A 21,626-nucleotide genomic window follows, 5' to 3' on the forward strand; every position below is an offset into this window, starting at 1 on the left:
GTGGGAACCCCTCCTTAGAGTTGTGCTGCCCTTTCTGCTGTGAGTAATCACCTTTGCCCTTGTCCTTGGCAGTAAAAGCTTGTTCCGCAATGACACTGTTACTACCAAACTGTTGCTTCCATCTATCTTGTGGTAGAAGCTTGGTGCAAAGATCGAGAAACTTCAAATCAACACTAGTAGAAGAGATATTGAGCGTGTCAATGAAATGCTCGTAAGAGAGGGGAAGACTTTTCAGCGTGATCACTACCATATCCTCTTCCACCATGGTACGACCAATAGCTTCCAACTGGTCACGGATCTCATTGATCTTCGTAAGATGTGCCTGGATAGATGTCTTGTCATCCATCATGATAGAAAACAGCATATTCTTCAAGAAGAAAGCTCGACTCTTGTCGGACGTTTCATGAAGGTCCTTTAAGAGATCCCAAATCTCTTTAGCTGTTTTACCTGAAGGAACCTGAGGGAGTTGATCATCTGTGATGGATAACTTGATAAGCATGACAGCCTCTCGATTCTTCACATCATATTTGTCTTGATCATCACCTGCTGTTGTAGGACGAGATTCCTTGCCCAAAACAATCTGATCAAGACAACGATACTCAAAAATTGAGAGCATCCGCTACTTCCAGGTATTATAGTTCTGCCCATTGAACTTCTGACTGCTCTCCAACATGATGTTGGTTAATGATGCCATCACGGAAATCGAGGTTGATCAAGGTCAACTAAGGGAAAGCAAGAGACAAAAGAATCTGATTTTTAAAAAAAATCAGAATAGAAGCAGCTGCTGAAAAAACTGAAACCCTATAGGAGAATTCTGGCACGAATTTCGAGGTTTGGAAGAAACCCAAAAATTAAAATTTTCTGCACACTTAAAACAGCATAAATGGTGCCCAAAAAAACAGCAAAAATCCCAACGTCCACAGAAATAGCAGAAATTGTGAACTGTTTTTAAATTCCAAGACAAATTTGCTGGCACAAAATTCGAGGTGCGGAAAATGAGGCACCCAGAAAAATATGAGACCAACCCAAAAAAGCTCTCGAAAAACCCACCAAGAATCTAGAAACAGAATGCAGATCCGACGACTCAAAAATTGAGACACCGAAAACGATGCACCCAGAAAATTTTGACAATGACCCAGTTGAGGTCTCAAAAAACTCACTAAGAATCTGCAACCAGAATAAAATTTAGACTTGAACTGAAGGTTCAAAACCCTAGTCGAAAATTGCAAAAACCCTAAGAAAAATTTCAACCTGCAAAAAAAAATCTGCCAAGGAAGAGAAAAAGAATCTGCTCTTTTTAAAAAAAAAAACAGTTTTAAAAAAATCTCTTCAATAAAAACTTCGAAAAATTTTAATAACAAAAATTTTCGAAATTTTTAATTTCCATGATCTGATACCATGAAAAATAAATTGAATAAATGATTCAATAATCGGATAATCTATTCAACAATATACAAGCGTAAATATAGAGATTACAAGACAGCGTTCTAAATTAAGAACAAGTCGTTTAAAGTGAACTACGAAAAAGCTAAACGCTAAATAAAGCTTAAAAGCTAATTAACTAAAAAGAAAAAGCTAAATGACCATTAAACAAGGAACTAAATATAGGTGACTAAAATATAATTAAATATTCTAATAACAAGTTGTCAATGAAATCACAGTGGAAGAGGCCTGGAGTGAACAAAAGCCAAAGGTAACTCATTTATATTTATCTTTGGCAGTGCTGTATTTGTAAAGGTTTGTAAATAAAAGGCAAAAATTAATATACAAAACCCAATATTATTTTTTTCTAGGTTAGAGTGAACAGTCTGAAATGTATGGAGAGAAAGAGAGAAATTTTATTAATGCCCAAGGATGATTCAAATAGGTAGAGATGCATCTTGAGAGCATGAGTAAAATTAACAGAGAGGACGAAAATAAGTCCTATAGAGGCTACAACCTAAAACTGAACTAACAGAGCAACAATAGCCTAGTCCTTTCAGTTTCCATGTTAAATTTCTGCATTACAAAATTTGCTGAGAAGGTGGACACAAGATCAGCTGCAGGGCAAGTTCCACGTCCATTAATACCAGAGATGCTGCTGAATGGTTATGTTGCTTGGATCTGTTATGAAGGACTCTTGTCCTCGTCTTCGGGCATATACTTCTGCTTCTTTCTGATGCCTTTGAGCAAAGCACTGATAAGGAACAACTTTGACGATAGGTTTTTCCTTTTCCATTTTCCATCCTTGGGAAGAATTGGATGTGTTTGCTATATGTGTAGAGAGAATTATGTCACTCGACTGCTGGGGTAGGGTGGTAGCACCATTTTTGGCTTGGTTACACCATTCAGGTGCCTATAATTGGATGTGTCTGGAAACCATTGCTTCTGTGGCTGGCAATGGGACAGATTTTCTCGCTTGCCTTATGAGTTGCATCTTCTTCAACCTTGAGTTCATGCAAATTTTAAAAAATTGAGAACTGAGAAGACGCATGTTGGGAATTTGTGTAAAATTTGTGGCTAAAAAATGGGCCGTTTGAAGGGCTGGTCTAATTTAGTGTCTTGTTATGTTTTCCTTTTGTACAAGGCCTCTGAAGAGCACGATTATACTAAGAGGCGAGGTGAATCAGTAAAATAACAAACTTTTACTTTTCAAAACTTGATCAGTCACAATAGCAATACTTCAAAACTTAATCAACCACAAATGCAAGATCTAGCACGTATGAACACACGATGTCTGTGGAAACCTATGCCAGAGAAAACCACGGCAAAATATTGCTTTTGTATGAGTGAGTCAATATGTTTATTGTGGATTAGTTTTTATTCTCTTATCTGAATTCCATGAAGCCTTCTAACCCTTTACTGACTAGTTCACAATCAAGGAATGGGACTTAGAACACTTTATACTAAAAGCCCCCATCCATATCAACTTGTCACACTCTCTTGTAAGTCTCTCAGCAAACCCATCAAAATTTAGCATTGTGAAAGCAACATCTAAGGCATCCCCAGTGGATTAGAAAGTAGAAACAAAGACTGAGTAGGCATGACCCAATCTAGAGCAGACACAAAACACAAACTGAGTCAGTTTACATCATATGCCAATCCTCTAATTTAAGTTTCAATGACTTCAAAAAATGTGAGATGAAATCTTGTTTGTTTTCAAAATCTATCAGAATTAGATTAACCACCTTGCTTTCCAATTGCTGACCTCTAAGCATATTAGTCTTACAGATCAAGGTTTCCAATATTGTAAAGATTCCCTGCAATAGATCTAGACCCTCTATGCAAGACTATATCTAGGAACATTGCTAAACAGAGAAATTCAAACGCTTCATCACATTTGTCAAAAATTGTCCTTTATGCTATTTTCCAATAAGTTTCTGAGATAGGGAGGACAAAGAAGGGGGAGAGGCATTTTGGAGATGGACTTTTAGGGCACTATTTTAGGGGACAACTGGGGACAACAAAGTAAGTGGCTATTAAAAAAATTGAAATTTTTTAAAAATATAGGGAAATTTAAAAAATTTGTATGAAAACATTGATAAGGCATTCATCATATACATTATAGATCCTTAGTACATAACATTTACAATAAAATGCCCAAAGGCTACAACTTCCAACTACAAAATGACAAAAACATAGTATGCTGCTAACCCTGAGCATGCAAAGAACTAGTGCAGTCAATGAGCCTATCTCCCTTGTCTCGGGATTAGTGGTTGGCACAAGCAAAAAGTTCCTAACTGTGTATTGAGATCAAAAAGAAGGCTGCCTCAATAAGACTAAGATATTTGCTGTTATTTGATGCAAACCTGCAATATTGCTACTGCAGAAACAACTAAAAACTGTTGTTTTTTGTGATAGAAAGCCACCATCTTGGGACTGAAACACCACTTTGAGAGGGCATAAATGGAGTTTGAAATCCTAGGAATTGTTTTGCCTGATTTTATCTTGAAAACTATGCTATTTTCCCAACTGAAATGGCTAAAAACTGCTTTCAAATTTTGTAAAGTCAATCCTAACAACATGCAAATGCCATACACCATAAAGGAGCTTAAAAATTTGTTGTTTTGCAAATCAAAATTTATAATTTAGGGCTAATAATGTGTAAAGGCCAACAAAATAACAATAAAATATTTTGTAATGCTTTGGGCCTTTTTTAAAAATTGATTGTAGCTGCAAGGGGATTGCAGTGGAAGAGCTGGGGTTTGTTCCTTTTGTGCGATGGCCAAATATGGTAAACCAAAGACTTTATCTGAGTCATATCCGGGCGGAATGGAATTCGATGGTGGAAGCTATCAGAACACACCTTCGTGCGGGGGAGATTCGGAGGCCATGGTATCTGAGCTTCATTCCGAGGAGACAGCGAAGTGTGAGACAGCGACCAGCTCAGGGTTGAGGTCTGTGCGACTGAGGTTTTTTTCTCCTCCCGTTGAATAGGAGAGTATCTCTCAGCAAGTTTTTGATTCTCTGGTTTTTTCACAGATGCGGATTCTAGCCCTCTCATGGGGTAGAATTTTAACTGTTGATATGGACACATGACATTAGTAGGAAAGTTTAATCGATATGGGTGGTGAAACCAGTTTTTTGCGGTCCAAGTCTTATCAGGGGTTTAGGGTGCAGTTTCTTCTTTCAGCGTTTATGCTATGTATAGGGGTAGGCAGCTATCAATCAAGAATGCATGTATTATTCTGGGCATAAGTTAGGCCCTTTTTGTAATGTAAACTTCTTATTCACATGTTAAAACAAAAAATCTATAGTACCGACCAAAAAAAAAAAAAAAAAACTTTTTCATTTTACTTTTCCTGGTGAGAAAAAATTAAAAGGCATGAGGATTGAAGGTTGGTGTTCATCCATATTAGGAGCAAGAACTAAAATTGACAAATAGCAGATTAAAACAAGATTTCCAAATTCACAAGCACACCCCAATACAACCTCCTTAAAAAAAAGTTTGGCACTTCATATATAGTGTGTTTTACAAACTAGAGCTTAAATCACAATTTAAAAAAAAAAACTTACAAAAACCTAATTTTGGTTACAAATTTAGATTCCTAGCAAAATTTTATGCAAAATAAAAATAGAAAATCTCTTATATCTAATAAGCTCACAAGTTATGCTAGTTTGAAAAGTTTGCCTTCTTGTGATGCAAAAAAAGGCCTAGAGCATCTTGGTTACTATCTATCTTTGGATCCATCTTGTTCATTAACTTGATGGATTTTATCACTTTTCAATGAATTTTATTAAGGGACGCAATGATTTCTAGAGGGTATCTTAGATGGTATGGGACATCTCCACAAATATCTAGACAAAAGTTGTGGACCTCAAAACAACCCAAAAAATTGGTTACATTGAAATCACCTCTTTCTACAGGAGACAAACATGTGTTCTCCCCCAAGCAGAACTTGTTAACACACATTCTCCCCTTGGAAAAACCAAAGAACTTGTCATAGTTTGGAGAGTATGTGGAATACGTAAAGGTTTAAACATTCTCAAGTCCTCTTTTTGGAGTTTATCTTCCATTCTTGATGCATGGGAGGTTATTGGAAAGCCATAGACTTGCGACAAAGGTTGTGAATGCTTGTTTGAGAATTTAAGGGTTTTGAATCCTCTTTATAAGCATTCTTGAGTTCAATTTTCAAGACTACATTGTGAAAAAGCTTGTGTTTGAAGTTGTTGAGACTAGTTTCAATTGCTAGGAGCTGGGCTAGTTCATCCTAGACACCATACACACCCTATAGGCATTAAATCACTCTAAATGACCAGGAGATAGTGCTTTGGTAAGCTTTACTCATTCTTATTAGAGTTCCTATTGATTTATTATTTCTCCAACTCCAATCTAGTATTTACTATCAATGAGAACGAAAGGAAGATACAAGTGAAAACTTGATGCCTTACAGATAAGGAAACCTATCAAAAGGCGAAATTTGATTAGACTCGTCCCTCCATTCCTGTAAAAGTACAAATAAATTGAACATGGTTGCTAATATATGGGCTAGCCTAGAAAGGCATATCAGGAATTTCCACAGCCATAATTTTAAGACAGTTATGAGCTTGGAATATATTAATCCAAAATACAAATTAGAAGTCGATAAGAGTTTCTACAGATTTGTGTATTGTAGTTAAAGATATAGTATTATAGTTTATAAAGTAGTAATAAACAATGTATCAATTTAATTAGAATTAAAGTATTTATCCCACACATGGGGTAGGTGGTAGTGGTAGGTAGTTGAGTAGTATATAATAAAAGCAAGAACCGCATATGAGGAGTGAAGAATATTGTATAGATCTCATATTGAGATATGGTGTGGGGTGTCTTTCTAACAATAAGAAGAGTTGTAAGGTTTTGTCCTACCTCAAGGGTTTGATTTATATTCTAAATATATTTGAGTATTTATATTATTGTTTGTGAGATCTCTATTTTATTATTTGGAGGGTTTCTCTTATTGTTCATAACATCTAATATCAGAGCTCTTTCCAGGGCAAAGTGGGAGGATTTTTTTCTTTATTTGAAGAAGATTTGCATGTGATTGCATGCTATAATAGAAGACTTGTATGTGGTTATAAACGATTTGCATGTGATTTCATTCTAGGCACAGCGAGAATTAATGTGTGTGAATTTTTCAGCCATTTGCATATTGTGAGGTGTTCGAATTAGTGTTTCGCAAGCACATATCAATTGCTTATTTGGTTCCATGAAGATCCATTTTGGACCAGAACATTCCAAGAGTGGAGGCTTCCACCAAATATTGAGGCTCAAGAACAGGATCTGTGAACAAGGTTTTTGTCAATTTGTTCCTATGATAGTACATTATGGCTTCTAAGTAGTACAACTGAATCTAGAATGCTGGCTTGCTATGATTATAGCTCTATATAGGCTTACAGCTTTACTTTGGGTGATTTTTGTTCCTTTGTTACCGCTCGAATTATATTTGAGCAAAGTAGGTACATGGCCTTCGTATTTCTAAACTGAGTTATCAGGAAGAAATGCCAAGCTTTAAGGCTAAACGATGCTATGTGTGCAAAGAATTTTTCTATTACCCTGTTTAATGAGATGATTTAGTAATTCGCATAAATATTCTGGTTGAGAAAATGAGGCTAAAACCCCCTCAGTGGTTGCACTTTTATATTAATTTGCTTTAAATACATGGCTGTTGGAGAGGATATAACTGAAAATACATTCAAGTCACTTGGATGCCTAAACACTACAACAGCTTAGGTCAGGTTCATTTTTTTAAGTAGAGCAATTCTTACATATTGTAAATGAAACCATTATTCAGCCTGACTACCTTCAGCTTGTCTACAAGAATCTTGTTGACCCTATAATTCTACACAATGTCTACGTTTTGGAGACAAGGCATTTGAACCATGTAATTTTTGGTAGATTTGGGATCGTGCTAGAATCCCCTCTAATCTTCTGCTTCATTATCAAAAGCAAATATATAAGCCTAATATAAGTGAGCTAAATTCTACACCAGTACATGAAACTTTTCCCACAACCATACTTAAGGTTTTTGTAACTCCATTTTCTTTGGAAATAAATTTAAATCTTTCATCATATAAGATTATGCTTGGGAACCAAGACCATTTTGAGAGATCCCGTTTTTTTAAACAAAACTTACCCTGAAATCCTTTGTTTTGAAAACTGTTTTCCATTTATGCAGCAAGAAATTTTTCAACGTTTATTAAAGTTGACATGTTGCATGTGTATTCGTCTATGACACAAAATGTTAAATCACAATTTAATGCTCCACGTCCATTTATTATCGTAAACTGTCATTGTCAATTAGCAGCATGCTCTTTAACTTCTTACTAATGACACATCAAGACTATTTCATCCAAAACTTGAAACATAACAGCCTGTAGAAATAACTCACAACATACTAGATTTTGCTATATATACATGCAATTAAAATTGAATTAGAGTTCTTCTGGTAGGAAACTGTATAAGAATTTTAATATCAACATTTCAGATCACACTCCATGATCGATCATTAGGATGAGGAAAGCAAAATACAAATCGATACATCATCATCATCATATTGCTTTCTTCATCCTGATGATAGATCATGGAGTGTGATCCAAAACATTGATACAAAAATTCTTACATGGTTTTCTACCAGAAGCACTCTATTTCACTTTAATGGACTGTGGAATATCATGGCTTTAATGCAATTACATATCATACTTTGAAAACAACATGTATACAATGCTTTAGATTTGTCAATGTGAGATCTATAAAGCTGCAGGTTATGCAATTATCTCCTTCATACTTCTTTATAACAAACATATTAAACTTGTAATTTTGAGTTTTGCCAGCTGCAGAGCAATCTCATATGTGCCCCTATGAACTTCATAAGTGTCAAGATAATATACCTTCAATGCACAATCAACCTTCGTCATAAAAACGATACCAGGATGTGCAGAATTAGGTCCATTAAAAAGCCTGGCAACTTTTTCATAATGAGGCTATAACATCACAGATGTAAATTAGTTAGAAACTCATTTGAAACCTGTATTTGAATCAACAATGATAAAAGAGCCATTCATACATTTCAATCAATTTACCTTGTAGTTCCGACATGCAGGACACCTGCATTCCAATTGAAAAACACAATTTCAGATTTCTATAGAGCATATTTTATTATTAACAGAACCCTTAGAAGAAGTATAACACAGAAGACAGCATTTAGGGCAGTAAACCACAAAATTGCATAGACTTGCTCATAAAATGAGTCTGGTTTAAATTCATAGCGCTTTCAATCTTACTAAAGATGCCTCGGTTTTCACAAAAAAACAGAATAAGTATTGCTAATTTTTAAAAGCATCATCGTACAAGACTTTCATATAGAAGAAATAGAAGACAGAAAAGTAATATTAAAAACAGTAAGTAAAGGTCCAACATTGCATTTCACAACATCCCTAATAATACCAAGGTGGATATTTGATTTAGATGGATTTGATATATGTCTACTGTGAAGTAGTGAATTATGACATAAGGCTTAACTCTCCATGGCTTCTCTGTGAGTTGACTATGCTCCCAAGTTGGACAGTGAGTTGGATTTTATAATTAGTAAAAAACTGCCTTAATCCATTAGGAAATTGATTGTGCGCTCTTACAAATCAATAATGTATTCATATGATTGGCATAGAAGCTATGGATGAAAATGAATTTATCTCCGCCAAGGACAATATATTAGGTCATTCTTTTCTTTTATCATCTATAAAGATCAAGGAATACAGATGATTTGAATTTTCATCATGGTTCATCAACTTTTAAATCACCCAGCAAAGTCAACAATTAAAGCCCTCCTGATATAATGGGATGATGAAACTTAACTACCAAAATTTTGTGCTTTGATTAACAAACTATTTCATTCAGTATAAAACAGTAAGAAGCACCTAAGTACTTGAGTATGCTCAAGTCACTTCTCTTGTTCTTGAGAATTTAATTAAAAATGCACTCTAACATTATTGTAATCTAACTAGGAATTTTCAAATTTTATCTTGAAAGTTGCAAAATATCCTGAATGCTACACAGTATGATATATACACAAGTATTTTAAAATGGATCTTTGAAGAAAAACTGCTTCAGCATTTTTCCATGACGAGAATGATACCGTTTTCATTGCAAGCAGTTTTTTAATATTGAGACTAAAAGTTTATAATTGTTGACATATGCGAAAACAGGGGCAATCAGCTTATAAATGTATTGTTCATCAGAAGTACATTATGGCAACGGGAGGTAGATAGTAATATTTCACATGCAGAAACTTACGATCTATAAATGCTGGCATGACCTGTCATTTATGCAGTTCGAGTTGCATTCAACATAACCTAATATTTGGTGAACGGATCTTTTTCTCTTAAGAACAGCAGGTTAAGTAGTAGCTTCAGATCATTATAACTCACATCCATAAAAGAATGAATGAGAAACAAGAGGTTCAACAAAATGAAAAACACCTTTAAATGAAAAAACATGGTACAAGGAAACCAGATAACAAAAACAAATATTCTATTTCAAGGAAACAAGGGTTCCATATGATAAAATTGTGGTATAGTTTTTTTTAAATGTCATATTAATTTTGATTTATTTATTTTGTACAGTTTCCTTGCCTGCTTTGATTTTAGGGCAGTGACAAAACAATTACTCATTCTGATCAAGCCGAAGGAAAAAATGAAAATTTATATTTTGTCCATGTTACAGCTTTTCGATACTATACTTCTACTATTTGAATAGATGGATGGCAGATGGAAATGTTTACTTCAAGCTAGCAAAATGGAACACCAAAACCTTTAACCGTACCATATTTTACTCCTATCCATCTCAACTTTATTTAATCTTTGTGTTGCCGGTGCCACAAATAACAAGAACTTTCTTTATCAGAATAAGCATCCCATAAGTCTTCCTGCAATATTAAAATTGGGAGCTTAAACCTACATGCATTTTTTTCTTCTCAATATAAGAGGCAATAAAATCCTCTTTATTGTTTGTATATAAATATTCTAAAATATAGAAGTATAGTATAAGAAAACCATTTAGTCAGACTACAGAAGATTTTTAAGTAGCCCCAGAAAGACTTGATGTTCCCTATGCAAAACTATAGATTGACTTACATGATATGGGATGTTAAAGTTACGGTGTCATCCACCTTGTCAATTCTATATATTTAATTATTCCACGTCATTATTTGTGTATGCACTCATGTGGGTCCAAATTGTCTTGGTAATTGGATGATTTGATTAATGAAATGGCGAAGTCCATATAGCCAGTTACAGGACGATGATTCTAAAAGAAACAATAGTAAACTAAACAGAATTAGAAACTATCTAATCTAACTAGAAACTAATAAAATACATTATATGACCATTAAATAGCTTATTAAATACTTTAATACCCTCCCTTAATGGTCATCCTATCAACTACACCAAGTTGCCCCCTAAATTTTACAAACTTGTCCGGGCTCAAAGACTTGGTGAGGATGTCTGCAGTCTGATCCTCAGTGGAACATACTGCAACTGTACTGATCCATCTTCTACAAGCTTGTGGATGAAATGACAATGAAGCTAAATATTTTAATACAACTAACTGATAAAGGAAAATTATTTAACTAATGTTTAGCTGATGTTAACGTCAATGATGGTTAGCTAATGTCTGGGAGAGCTATGACAAACTAAAAGAATCTTTGCATAGTTATTATTAGTCTATGACAACTTAAGAGCACCCCTAATTTATAGGGAATCTATGACAAACTAAGCGCCTAAATTAGTGGGATTGTTTTCAGTCAGTTATGAACAAATTGTAAGCGCTGTAAAAGGCATGTTGTAATGTCCCCTATTTGAAATTAACCAATTACTTGTATGATACACAATGGTTGTATGACCTAATTCACTTATATCAGATCTCTGCTTCATCCAGGTTTATTGAATTCCTTTCTCTTTTCTTAGATATTCTTCTTGCAGATCAGAACTATCTTTATCTTCCAAATCAGACTATCATTCTTTATCCAACTCAGATCTCAGAATCTCTTATTTTATAATTTCATTTGTTGATCTGCTATTTCTGCTTTAATTCAATCAGATCTGATTACCTAGCTATTCAATCTCCACAAATAGACTTACCTATTCGATTTCTTCTTTTCTTTCGAATTTTCGGCTTTCCCCATGCATTTTCCTATGCTTCCTTCCTTCCACAATGATGTGCTTCCCCCTTTTTATATCTTCATTTTTAGTGGGGGAAAGTCACATCCTTTCACTAAAATCATACCATTCACAAGGGATACATCCCCTCACAAATGGATTGCTACTGTTGGTGTTATATATAATTTAATCTTTTATTATTCTCTTTACTTTTTTCTGATTTATTATCCAAATTTCCATACTTGATCCTCCCCCAAATGATTTGTTCTTTCCTGTTATATTCTTACATTTGAGGGAGACACAACTCTTCATGGCATGCCTCTTGACCTTTCATTAAACTTAATTAACTTGTGGTTATATTATATTATATTGTATTATTGTTTATTTTTATATTTTAATTTTATTATTATTATTTATTATTAAATCCCATTTCAGAAAAGGGGCATTACACTCCACCCCGCCCAAGATTGTTTGTCCTCAAGCAATGTCAGTTTTAATCTTATCAACTGAATTCTTTGCCAATGTGAAGCATCTTAAATCAACCTTAGAGTTTGTGGTGTAATTAGCTTCTGCTGTGCAACTCTGATGTTACCCTAGTTGCAATTTTGAGCTAAGACTCATAACAACAATATCTAGAGTTGGCAAGGTTTTTAAGTTTCCCTCATCCTTGTTTCTCATCAGTTCAATTAGGTTGTCTCAATGTTTGTGTCATATCGTAGATATCTCTTGATGTTAAAGAAAGAACTTATATATTAGGATGAGGATTAGAAGCATGACACACATTTATGACCTTAGACGCAATGTTCTTTTGCATATAAATTCATATCTCTTTGGGAATTGTTAAGCATAATGTAATCATAGACACACGTGGAGTAGACAAGTAGGAAACACATCAGGTATGAACCAAACATGAAGCATACACATAAAACACGAAGTAAACACATGAACATATGCAGACACGAAGCATACACATAATAACATGAATTGTTAGATTCCTTCTCTTTGACTAGAATGCATCCATAGATTTACCCTAGTACTCCAATACATTGGGATTTGGAGGAGGAAGCATTAGGTCCTAACCCCATCTTGTTGTTCATAAGCCATTTAGAGCCAAAAAAGTGGGCCTAACCCCATCTTGCTGCTCATAAGCCATTTAGAGCCAGAAAGTGGGCCTAACCCCATCTTGCTGCTCATAACCCATTTGAGCCAGAAAGTGGGCCCAACCCCATCTTGCTGCTCATAACCCATTTAGAGCCAGAAAGTGGGCCTAACCACATCTTTCTATTCATAAGCCATTTACAGCCAGAAAGTGGGCCTAACCCCATCTTGCTCCTCATAAGCCATTTAGAGTCAGAAAATGGGCCTAACCCCATCTTGTTGTTCATAGTCTTGGATAGCAACTAAATCCAATTCACTTGACCTTTGTAGTTAATCTCTGTAGGTGTACTTTAAAATTGGGAATTTCAAATGCTTCTACTTTTGAGCCATCATAGCTTCGAGGGAATTATATATTTGCTACTTGATAGAAGTCTTAAGTTAACATTGATGTTCTTTAGTTTGAAGAAAAGATTGATTTGATATAAGAAATTTGAATTTTTTAAGCTTTCTTCTTTTTCAACCATTTCACTATTGGGTAGAAAACTAACCATGAATTGGTGAGGCATCACCAAACGTGTGAAGATTAAAACCATTTCAAGGAAATACCTGAGAAAAATTTCGTTAAACTTTGTGATTACCGGTGTATTAAATGGCAATAGTTGCACCAATTGTCTGGCCGGCCTATCCAAGATTACATGGATGCATTTCATGCCATGGCTATTAAATTGGAAATTGCAACGCTAAGCACAAGTGCCACCTAACTTGAGGTCATATGCCCAAATACACACAAAAATTCTAACATTCAACTTTGTTGGTGATATCCATGGATGTGCTTCTCAAATAGATGTGTCAAATATCATCCTAAAGAATGTAAGAAGAAACTTGTAATGTGCCCACTTTGAAATATAATATAACAATAAATAATCAAAAAAAAAAAAAAAAAAAAAAGAATAAAAATAAAATATAAAAGAATATAATTAAATATAATTAAAATTTAATTAAGTTAATGAATGGTCAAAAAACATGAAATGAAAAGTTGCGACTCCCGCAAACATGAGATATATAAGGGAGAAGAGAACCTCATTTGAGAGGGGGAGGAGAGAGAAAGAAGAAGGAAGGGAGCATTTAAATCAAAGAAAGATTAATGAAAAAAGAAAAGGGAAGTAGATAAGGAAGTGGCTGCACTCTTTCAGAAGGGTGCTAATTGTGAAAGTTTGTGTCTCTTGCGAAAAGGCATACATGATGAAGAGGTGTGACCTCTTCCTCACATTGGGAGATATAAAGGGGACTAGGTTCATTTGAGGAAGGGATCCAAGGGAGATCAGTTTGGAGAATAATATATTATTCTTAAAGGTAGCAATGAAAAGCAGTGACTCAATTCTTATGAAAGGTGGTGCCTCAATCCCTATGAAAAGTGGTGACTCTTTCACAGTTTCACCAACAAAGTATAAAGGAAAGACCATTTGACTTAGAGCATAGGGAAGAACAAGAAAGCAGATCAAAACATGCAAGATCTATCTTGTTCCAGAACTGGTAAAAGATGCCGCTGACTCCAATTCACTACATGAAACTCTATGCACTAATACAATAGCCGCATCTATGTATTTAGCACCATGAATATTGAACAATAGTAATAATATGATTTCCAATTTTGCAACAATCAATCATAGTAGGGTAGGAGAGGGGATACAAGTAGGGGAAACAGCAATGAGGTCCTCCCCTAAGTACACCACCTCATAGTGGTGACTAAATGTTCCCATGAGGCCAAGGGGGCACAATGAGTGTTGCCCTTCGGCTTAGGAGGGAAGGATTCTTGAGACACCGTACTATAGTCGCACTGACTTCCCTATCATGATTGACCATGGGATTAAGGAATTCAGATCATAGGGTGGAAGATAAAGGTAGGATTGTGCGGGGAACGACTACGGGATTCCTCACTAGGTACACCACCTCATATGGATGGCAAGGATGACATGAGACCAAGAGGGATTGAATATTCCCTCTTGGGCCTAGGGTAGAGAAACATTCAAGCACCCTAACATACCTCTTTATCCTAGCCTCCCTATGGTTGAACTCCATCAATGAGTTATATCTGTCTTATGATCAAGTTAATGTTCCTAAGCCCTAGTAATGAGATCTATGTTTTGCTTATTATTTCTAACAAAGATTTGTTCAATTATGTTTTCAATGATTATCTAACATGTTTCCAGGGCCTCAACCAAGGCAATCTAAGTTGGTACGTGATATCACTAACCCTATTCCATTCCCTACTTCCTTGGGAATTTAATTTTCGGGCAAATTAGGGGATTTACGAAAAGGGACATTACAAAACTGGCTAATTAGGACAAATGTTCAACACCAAAACTAATCAAAGGAAGCAGTTTCACACAGTCTTTATTGCCCAACTGAACTGTCCTTGCAAAATGGTGCCACAAAACAGCAACTTGAAAATAGTCTCAAGTTAAACTTACTAATTGGCTTGACTTTCAGATGGCCACAACACACTCAAACAAAGGGAGTTGTCAGATTTACCGTAGTAGTGGAATGTAGAAGCACTCTGCCATCCCTGACAATGGTAAAATTCTAAAATTAACCCTCAACAACAAATCTTATATGCCTCTTTCTCTTACAACTCAAAACAGACCTGTAACGAATTTTTTGCTTTTTCATGGTGAAAAGATGATAATCAAAATAAATTGGTCTTTATAGATGTGGGTATATACTATATATTTCACCGTGCAAACACACTACATTCACAACCTGACACCAATAGCTGGCCAAGAGCACAAAGTAATGTGTGATGTCTTTCTCAATAAGTTGATATATGGGAAAGACATGGAATTCGTGAACTGGTAGCTCAGTGAATAATTCGCACCAGTCCCCATGGTAGGAAAAATCTTTCTCAGGGTTGATTGACTTGGTAAACCAAAAATTCTCAATTAGTCAGTGAAACCTTGAGAGTTTATAAAACACAAAAAATGAAAATAGAGAATAAAACGCCGTTTTCTAAATAAATTTCGTGGAGCAAAAAAAAGAGTGTAAGAGATGAAATATGGATTTTGTTCATTAATCTTAATCTTGCTAAAATTATAATACATGGTACATTACTATATTATCCTTTTCGTTTGTAAGTTCATAGTTTGAACCTAGAAATCAATTACAAAATACAAAATACAAATTCAACCTTCAAAGTAACAAAATACGGGGAGAATTCCAATAATGTTGCGGAGATTGAAGCCCTCCTTCATGGTCTCACCCTTGCCACTTTCATGAATATTCCTAACATTATTGTTGAAGGGGACTCAATGGTGGTTTTTAACATTGTCTCCTCAAGACAGACTTCATCTTGGAAGCTAAGGTATAGATTAGATATGGTTTTGAATAAGCTCACATCTTTTCAATCCTTCGAAATCAAACACTGTTTTCGAGAAGCAAACATGTTAGCAAGTTTTTTGGCAAATAAAGCTATTGATGACCCTGTTTTGCAGTAGGAAGTAGATGTGAGTCATCTCTTACATCTGATTTAATTTTAATTTGTTGGGGAAGGACGATTTTATTTATCAAAAGTATATAGGTATGGCTTTTATTCTCACTCTTTCCCCTCATAAGTTTTCAGTGGAGGTCTCTCCTTTTCTGGGATATGGACTTTGGTATTGCCATTTAACTTTGTCAAGTTCACGTTAGACACTGGGACTACAACAGTACAGATCGTCCTGTTTAATTTGTGTTTGGTGACATTCTTGGTTCCTCCTATACTCTTATTCAAATGCTATGGATGTTTTATTTTTTGAGGCTTCATATCACATTCATTTCTATATTGTTTGATTTTTGTGACTCTTGGGTGTGCACATCTGCTAACAATGATCTTAGTCAGAAGGTATGCAGGGATTACTGGATCGGAATTGGATAGTAGTGCGGATTCTACATTGCTTTCCACGGATGATGCTGCGGTTATGATTTCTATTTCTACAATTACGATTGGTATCAGAGACCTGGACCATCCTTCCTCCTCAGTTACAACCTATTCTGGTCCCTATTCTTTCTCCCCTTTCTCCCCTGGGTTTTATTTGGATGTATAAGGGCTTTATTGGGTGGAATATAACTTGTTTCGATGTATTTTGTCAAAAGGATTGTGGATTATCATGGGTGAGGGTGGGGTAGTTCTTTATGATAATTCACTCTTGTTACTCGGGCTACAACTGGGGGTTTTCTTCCTGGTTCTTTCCCGCCGGTATGCCCACCTGAACCAAGCTCTGTAAATCTTCATTCTTAATTAATAAATTTCGTGGCTCTGCCACTTTTATAAAAAAAAAAAAAATAAGGAGAGAACCTATAGAGCTAGTGACTACAATCCACTAGGGGATGTTGAAATTAAATAGCTAGTTCGAATTATTTGATGGCAAATATATATATTGTAATAACTTAAGTGATTACAATACTTGTAACTTGTAATAAAAAGGGCAAGCCCTATTTGGGCAATTGATTTAACTTGTGTATTGTATATGGGTCCTGACCCATATGTAACTTGTAAATTCAAAATTATATCTTGGCGCCAGAATATGCAAGGCCGACCAAGGTTTATTGTTGACATGAATTCATATATAAGTAAGATGATTTGAGGATCACAAATTATCAATTACAAGCGAATATATATCTCTCTACCTTATGTGATCTGCTTCCAGCTGCAATCATCATCATCAGCAAAAGGATATTCATCAAGGGTGGGCGAACTTCAGCGAATTGGTTTCTTGTTGAAGCGAATCTGATCTAGGAGTGCAAATCTGTCCTAGGGCATCCAAACCTCATATACTCTGCCGAATTTCTGTTCTTGTGGCTGGGCGAATTAGTATGGAATTTGAGCTGTGAATCTACCTTATATCTGGGCGAACTATTGATCATTCTGAGCTCCATTCCAGACCCGAATCTGATCACCATTGTGGAGCAGACTTGTGCCAATTATGGGCGACTATGTTGGGCGATATTGAGTTGTCTAACTCACTAATTTAAGAGCAGTGATCATCCTCTTCTGTGGTGCCGAAACCCTACTTGTGGGATCAGCGAATTAGGGCCTGCATATCAGTGATTTAGATTGGGCAAAGCTCTGCCCTAGGTTGATGACTTAATCAGATAAGTGATCTGATCTTCATTGTACTTGCAATTTGCTCATGATTAAAGGATTTTGATCTGGACTTGATGCTGGGTTTTTCCTCCAAGAGGGAGGTTTTCCCAGGGTATTCTTGGTGTCTTGTCTCTTTTGTGTGATTGCTTTGTGTTATTTCTAAGTTATATCTAAATCTGATCGCTAAAATCAACAGGGGAATCCCATTGAATGCTTAAGTTCATGGGATATATAGAATGAGTAAGCGCATTTGATATCCTATTTCAGAAAGGGGATATTACATATGTAAGAAATTATGTTTAGCATGTAAGGATCATATGAATTTTTACCATGGTATCTTGGAATTCTTTTGAACCATGGTAATGCTTTATAGTGGAATTTTGGGCCTATATTAAGGACTTGAGAAAGAGACAGAATGAGAAGTTGCATAAGTAGACAAATGCTGTCAGATAGGTTGTAGGATTGACGGAACTGAAAGTCTTGTAATCTTTTCACAAGACAATACAGACTCAACCTCTTTCCTGTGGCATTTTCTTACTGGAGAGAGTTTTTCTCCATGTAATCATTGTGTTGTGAGAATTTCCTATGTTACTGACTTAAATCTCCATTGGTATCATACAAGTTATAGATTTGCAACACATTTTCAGATTTCCATATTGAAGCAGTTTACCTTCATTTTCTAACAATGGATACATTAATAAGGGTGTCACCCAGATTTAAAATCCTTGATGCATTAATAAATTCTAGTTTAACAGGAAGTGCAAAATGGCCATGATCAAAACACAGATCCAAAACAATAGTAAACTGCCCATATGCAATTACCGTTTCAATCAATCAAATAATTTATGAGCAAAATAAAACAGGAGAAAAGACATAATAGTGAAATGAAGCCAGGAAAGACTCAATAGCACATTACAGGTGAAACGAAAAGATGCTGACCTATCTTGAGAGTTCCCCATTAAATTCAAAATAACTGATTTTAATTATAATTTCTTTTTCAATACATACTCCCAATTTCTTCTTTAGACACAAGATAGACAATTATAATTAGGATGAAATCAATTACTAAATTTATGAATTTTCTTCACAAAGGTACAAGATAAGGTAATCCAACCCTGATTTTAATTCTAGCGTGTATTAAGAAAATGAAACCTTCCCAAGTTCCAAACCAAGTGAAACATAGCAAGTCCAATAGACTCAACTTGGGAGAAACAACCATAAATAAAAAGAAATAAACCTTGTCGCTGCTAAACTTCTACTCTCCCTCATTTGAACATCTAAAATTCTTTTTGCATAACTCACAAGAGAAAAAAAATGATTAGGAGCATAGAGGACCTAATTTTTAGTGATTTTTAGTTTTGGCCCTTTTTGTGGGCAACTCCAACTATGGGCCAACTCATGAGTCTCAGTACTGGGTCAATACCGACTAACTTGGGAGACTTTGCACACAATAATTAAACAACCAAAAATAAAAAGAAATAAACCTTAAAGTTGTTCAACTGCTACCCTCCCTCATTTGAACATCTAAATTTCTGTTTGTAGCACTCACAAGACAGAAAAATACAAATGGGATTTGGGCATAGAGGACTCAATTTTTAAGGTATTTTCATCAATACTGAATCGCTTTTGAATAGGCTTTGACCCTCCATAATTCGGCAATTTCTACAAGAGGTCTTGCCCTCTCTATGGGCCAACTCGTGAGTCTCAATACCACGGTGCTGACAACATGAAACAGATCAGGAAAACCCTTTTGCCAGGAAGGCGGAGCTGACAGTATTGACTTTTACAGTTTGCAGGTACGAAAGGTATTTCTGAATGGTGAACTCTTCCGCACTTGTCTATGGTTGGAGAATTCCCAAAGCTGGTGCGACAGCATTCATCCTGGATGTGAAAATAACAATAGCATGCAATTGGAGCGGCAGACCGCAATATGATCTCACAGCTACTCTAGCAGCCGGGTTTGACCCTGGACGAATATAATAAGCGGGAAGATGTTTTTGACCTCTGAGCGTGCCATTAAATTACTATATCTGATCCTCGGCTCCAAGATCTCGCCGTTATTAAAAATGGGGTAACTTACCAAACCAAAATTAAAAGGGATGAAATCACCAAACAAAAATTAAAAGGACAATTTACAATACCAAAAAATAATAGCGTCCTGATACAGTTGCTCCATATATGTGTGAAAACTTTGGCAGAAAGACAGAAATAGCAAATTGGCTCACCAATGTGCGAAAAACTCTACAATTGTCCAGGAGGACGGAGCCACCGACAGAGTTCTATTAAAATCGTCCTTCTTCAATTCAACGGCAGCATCAACATCGCCTTGGGCGGGCTCGTCAATTTTCCGCGCCATCAAAGCTCGCCCAGCCCATTCTTGTCCCTGTGCCCCCACTGTTCCAAGGCTTACCAAAACCATAAACAAGATAAAAACCCCTGGAAATCTGGTACGCCTTTCATACAACATCGGATCCATTGTCTCTTCTCGGCCGGCTTTTTAACGGCGTTTGCTGCTACCATTCGATGTGTCAGAAGGATTTCGTGCAAATGTATTTGCACATTGAGAACCCTGAAACGGGGATTTAAATTCGCAAATACATACAAAAAGCCTTCAAAAGTCCCTACGGGAACTGCGATCTGTTTATATTTCAGCAGAATGTTCGTTAACTAAATTAATGATTAACTGTAGTTGCAGGTACGAAGAATGGTCGCATTTTACGTCTTTTCATTTTAATAAATCCTCAGATTTGCTACGAATCGAGCTCGAGACCTTCCATTTAGTTGACCGGCGATACATGCGGCCATTTGGAAGAATCTTTAGAATTTAATTCCGGTTTCCTTGTTTTTCTTCTTGTTTCTTTTTAGTTGGATTTTTTACCTAAATCAGAGACCTACGGGAGAGGCCTTTCTAAATATAGTTTAATTGTTTTTGTTTTGTCTAAATCAGAGACCCACGGGAGAGATCTTTCTAAATATAGTATACTACCATTTCTATTGGAGAGAGGTGTAATGGTTTTGTACAAGACATCATATGTAAATTAATATATTAAAGTATTAATCTTATTTAATAAAGTATATTAGAATTTTATTTTTAACACAAAATATTTTGTTTAAGTCTATTTTTATTAATCAATGAAAATAAAGACTAGGTTTTTATTGTAGATTTGTCAATCTATAATTTGTCATCAATCTGTCTCACATCTTAAAATAACCTTAGTCTATCATTAAACCATTTTCAGGAACAACTTTTAGGTGCCAAAAAATCTGTCGAATGACTTTTAGGCAAACAAGATTTTTTTCAATGTTGGGAGATAAGATTGTTATCATGTTCCATAAAAAAAAATCACTCACGGATCAGATTTTTATCATGTTCCATAAAACAAAATCACTCACAGATCAAATTGTTATCATTCCATAAAAAATCTTTTATCATTCCATAAAAAATCTTTTCACTGTTGACAGATAAGATTGTTACCACTCATAAAAAAAATTGTTTCATTGTTGGTAGATAAGATTGTTATTTGTTATCATTTCATTTGAATGCATTAATCGCTAAATCATTTGGATGGAATGCAAATTGAATACTTAGGATACCTAAAACATACAGTTGATAATATTCTTCTATGTTATTCTACTGAGCTAGAAAGTTGTAGGTTTTATTGAGAAGAGTTGATGTTGAGAATACTGCAGAATGGATTGACTATACAGCAACTAAAGGAGTTAATGTTTAGTATGGTAGCCTATTGAAATTATGCTTTCAGGTTATTCAATCAATGGAAAATATAAACAATTCATG

At 35.4% G+C, this 21,626-nt stretch overlaps 1 protein-coding gene across 4 annotated transcripts in view; it reads right to left on the reverse strand.

Moving 5' to 3' along the window:
* LOC131046192 (sulfhydryl oxidase 1) overlaps nt 1–20,721 on the reverse strand; it is a 94,450-nt gene extending 73,729 nt beyond the window's left edge. For 2 of the 4 annotated variants that reach the window (XM_057979864.2, XM_057979863.2), the window contains exons 1-3: nt 20,056–20,720; nt 8,542–8,566; nt 8,350–8,442 (exon numbers count right to left, since the gene is read on the reverse strand). In XM_057979864.2, coding sequence (XP_057835847.2) covers nt 8,350–8,442; nt 8,542–8,566; nt 20,056–20,306 — 369 coding nt within the window. In that variant the 5' untranslated portion in view covers nt 20,307–20,720. Of the gene's footprint in view, nt 1–8,349; nt 8,443–8,541; nt 8,567–20,055 lie in introns of all 4 variants that reach the window. The other 2 variants (XM_057979866.2, XM_057979865.2) reach the window with 2 other exon arrangements.
* Nucleotides 20,722–21,626: the final 905 nt, after the last annotated feature.

This window comes from Cryptomeria japonica, chromosome 2 (genome assembly GCF_030272615.1).
Source record: "Cryptomeria japonica chromosome 2, Sugi_1.0, whole genome shotgun sequence".
Lineage (NCBI taxonomy): Eukaryota > Viridiplantae > Streptophyta > Pinopsida > Cupressales > Cupressaceae > Cryptomeria > Cryptomeria japonica.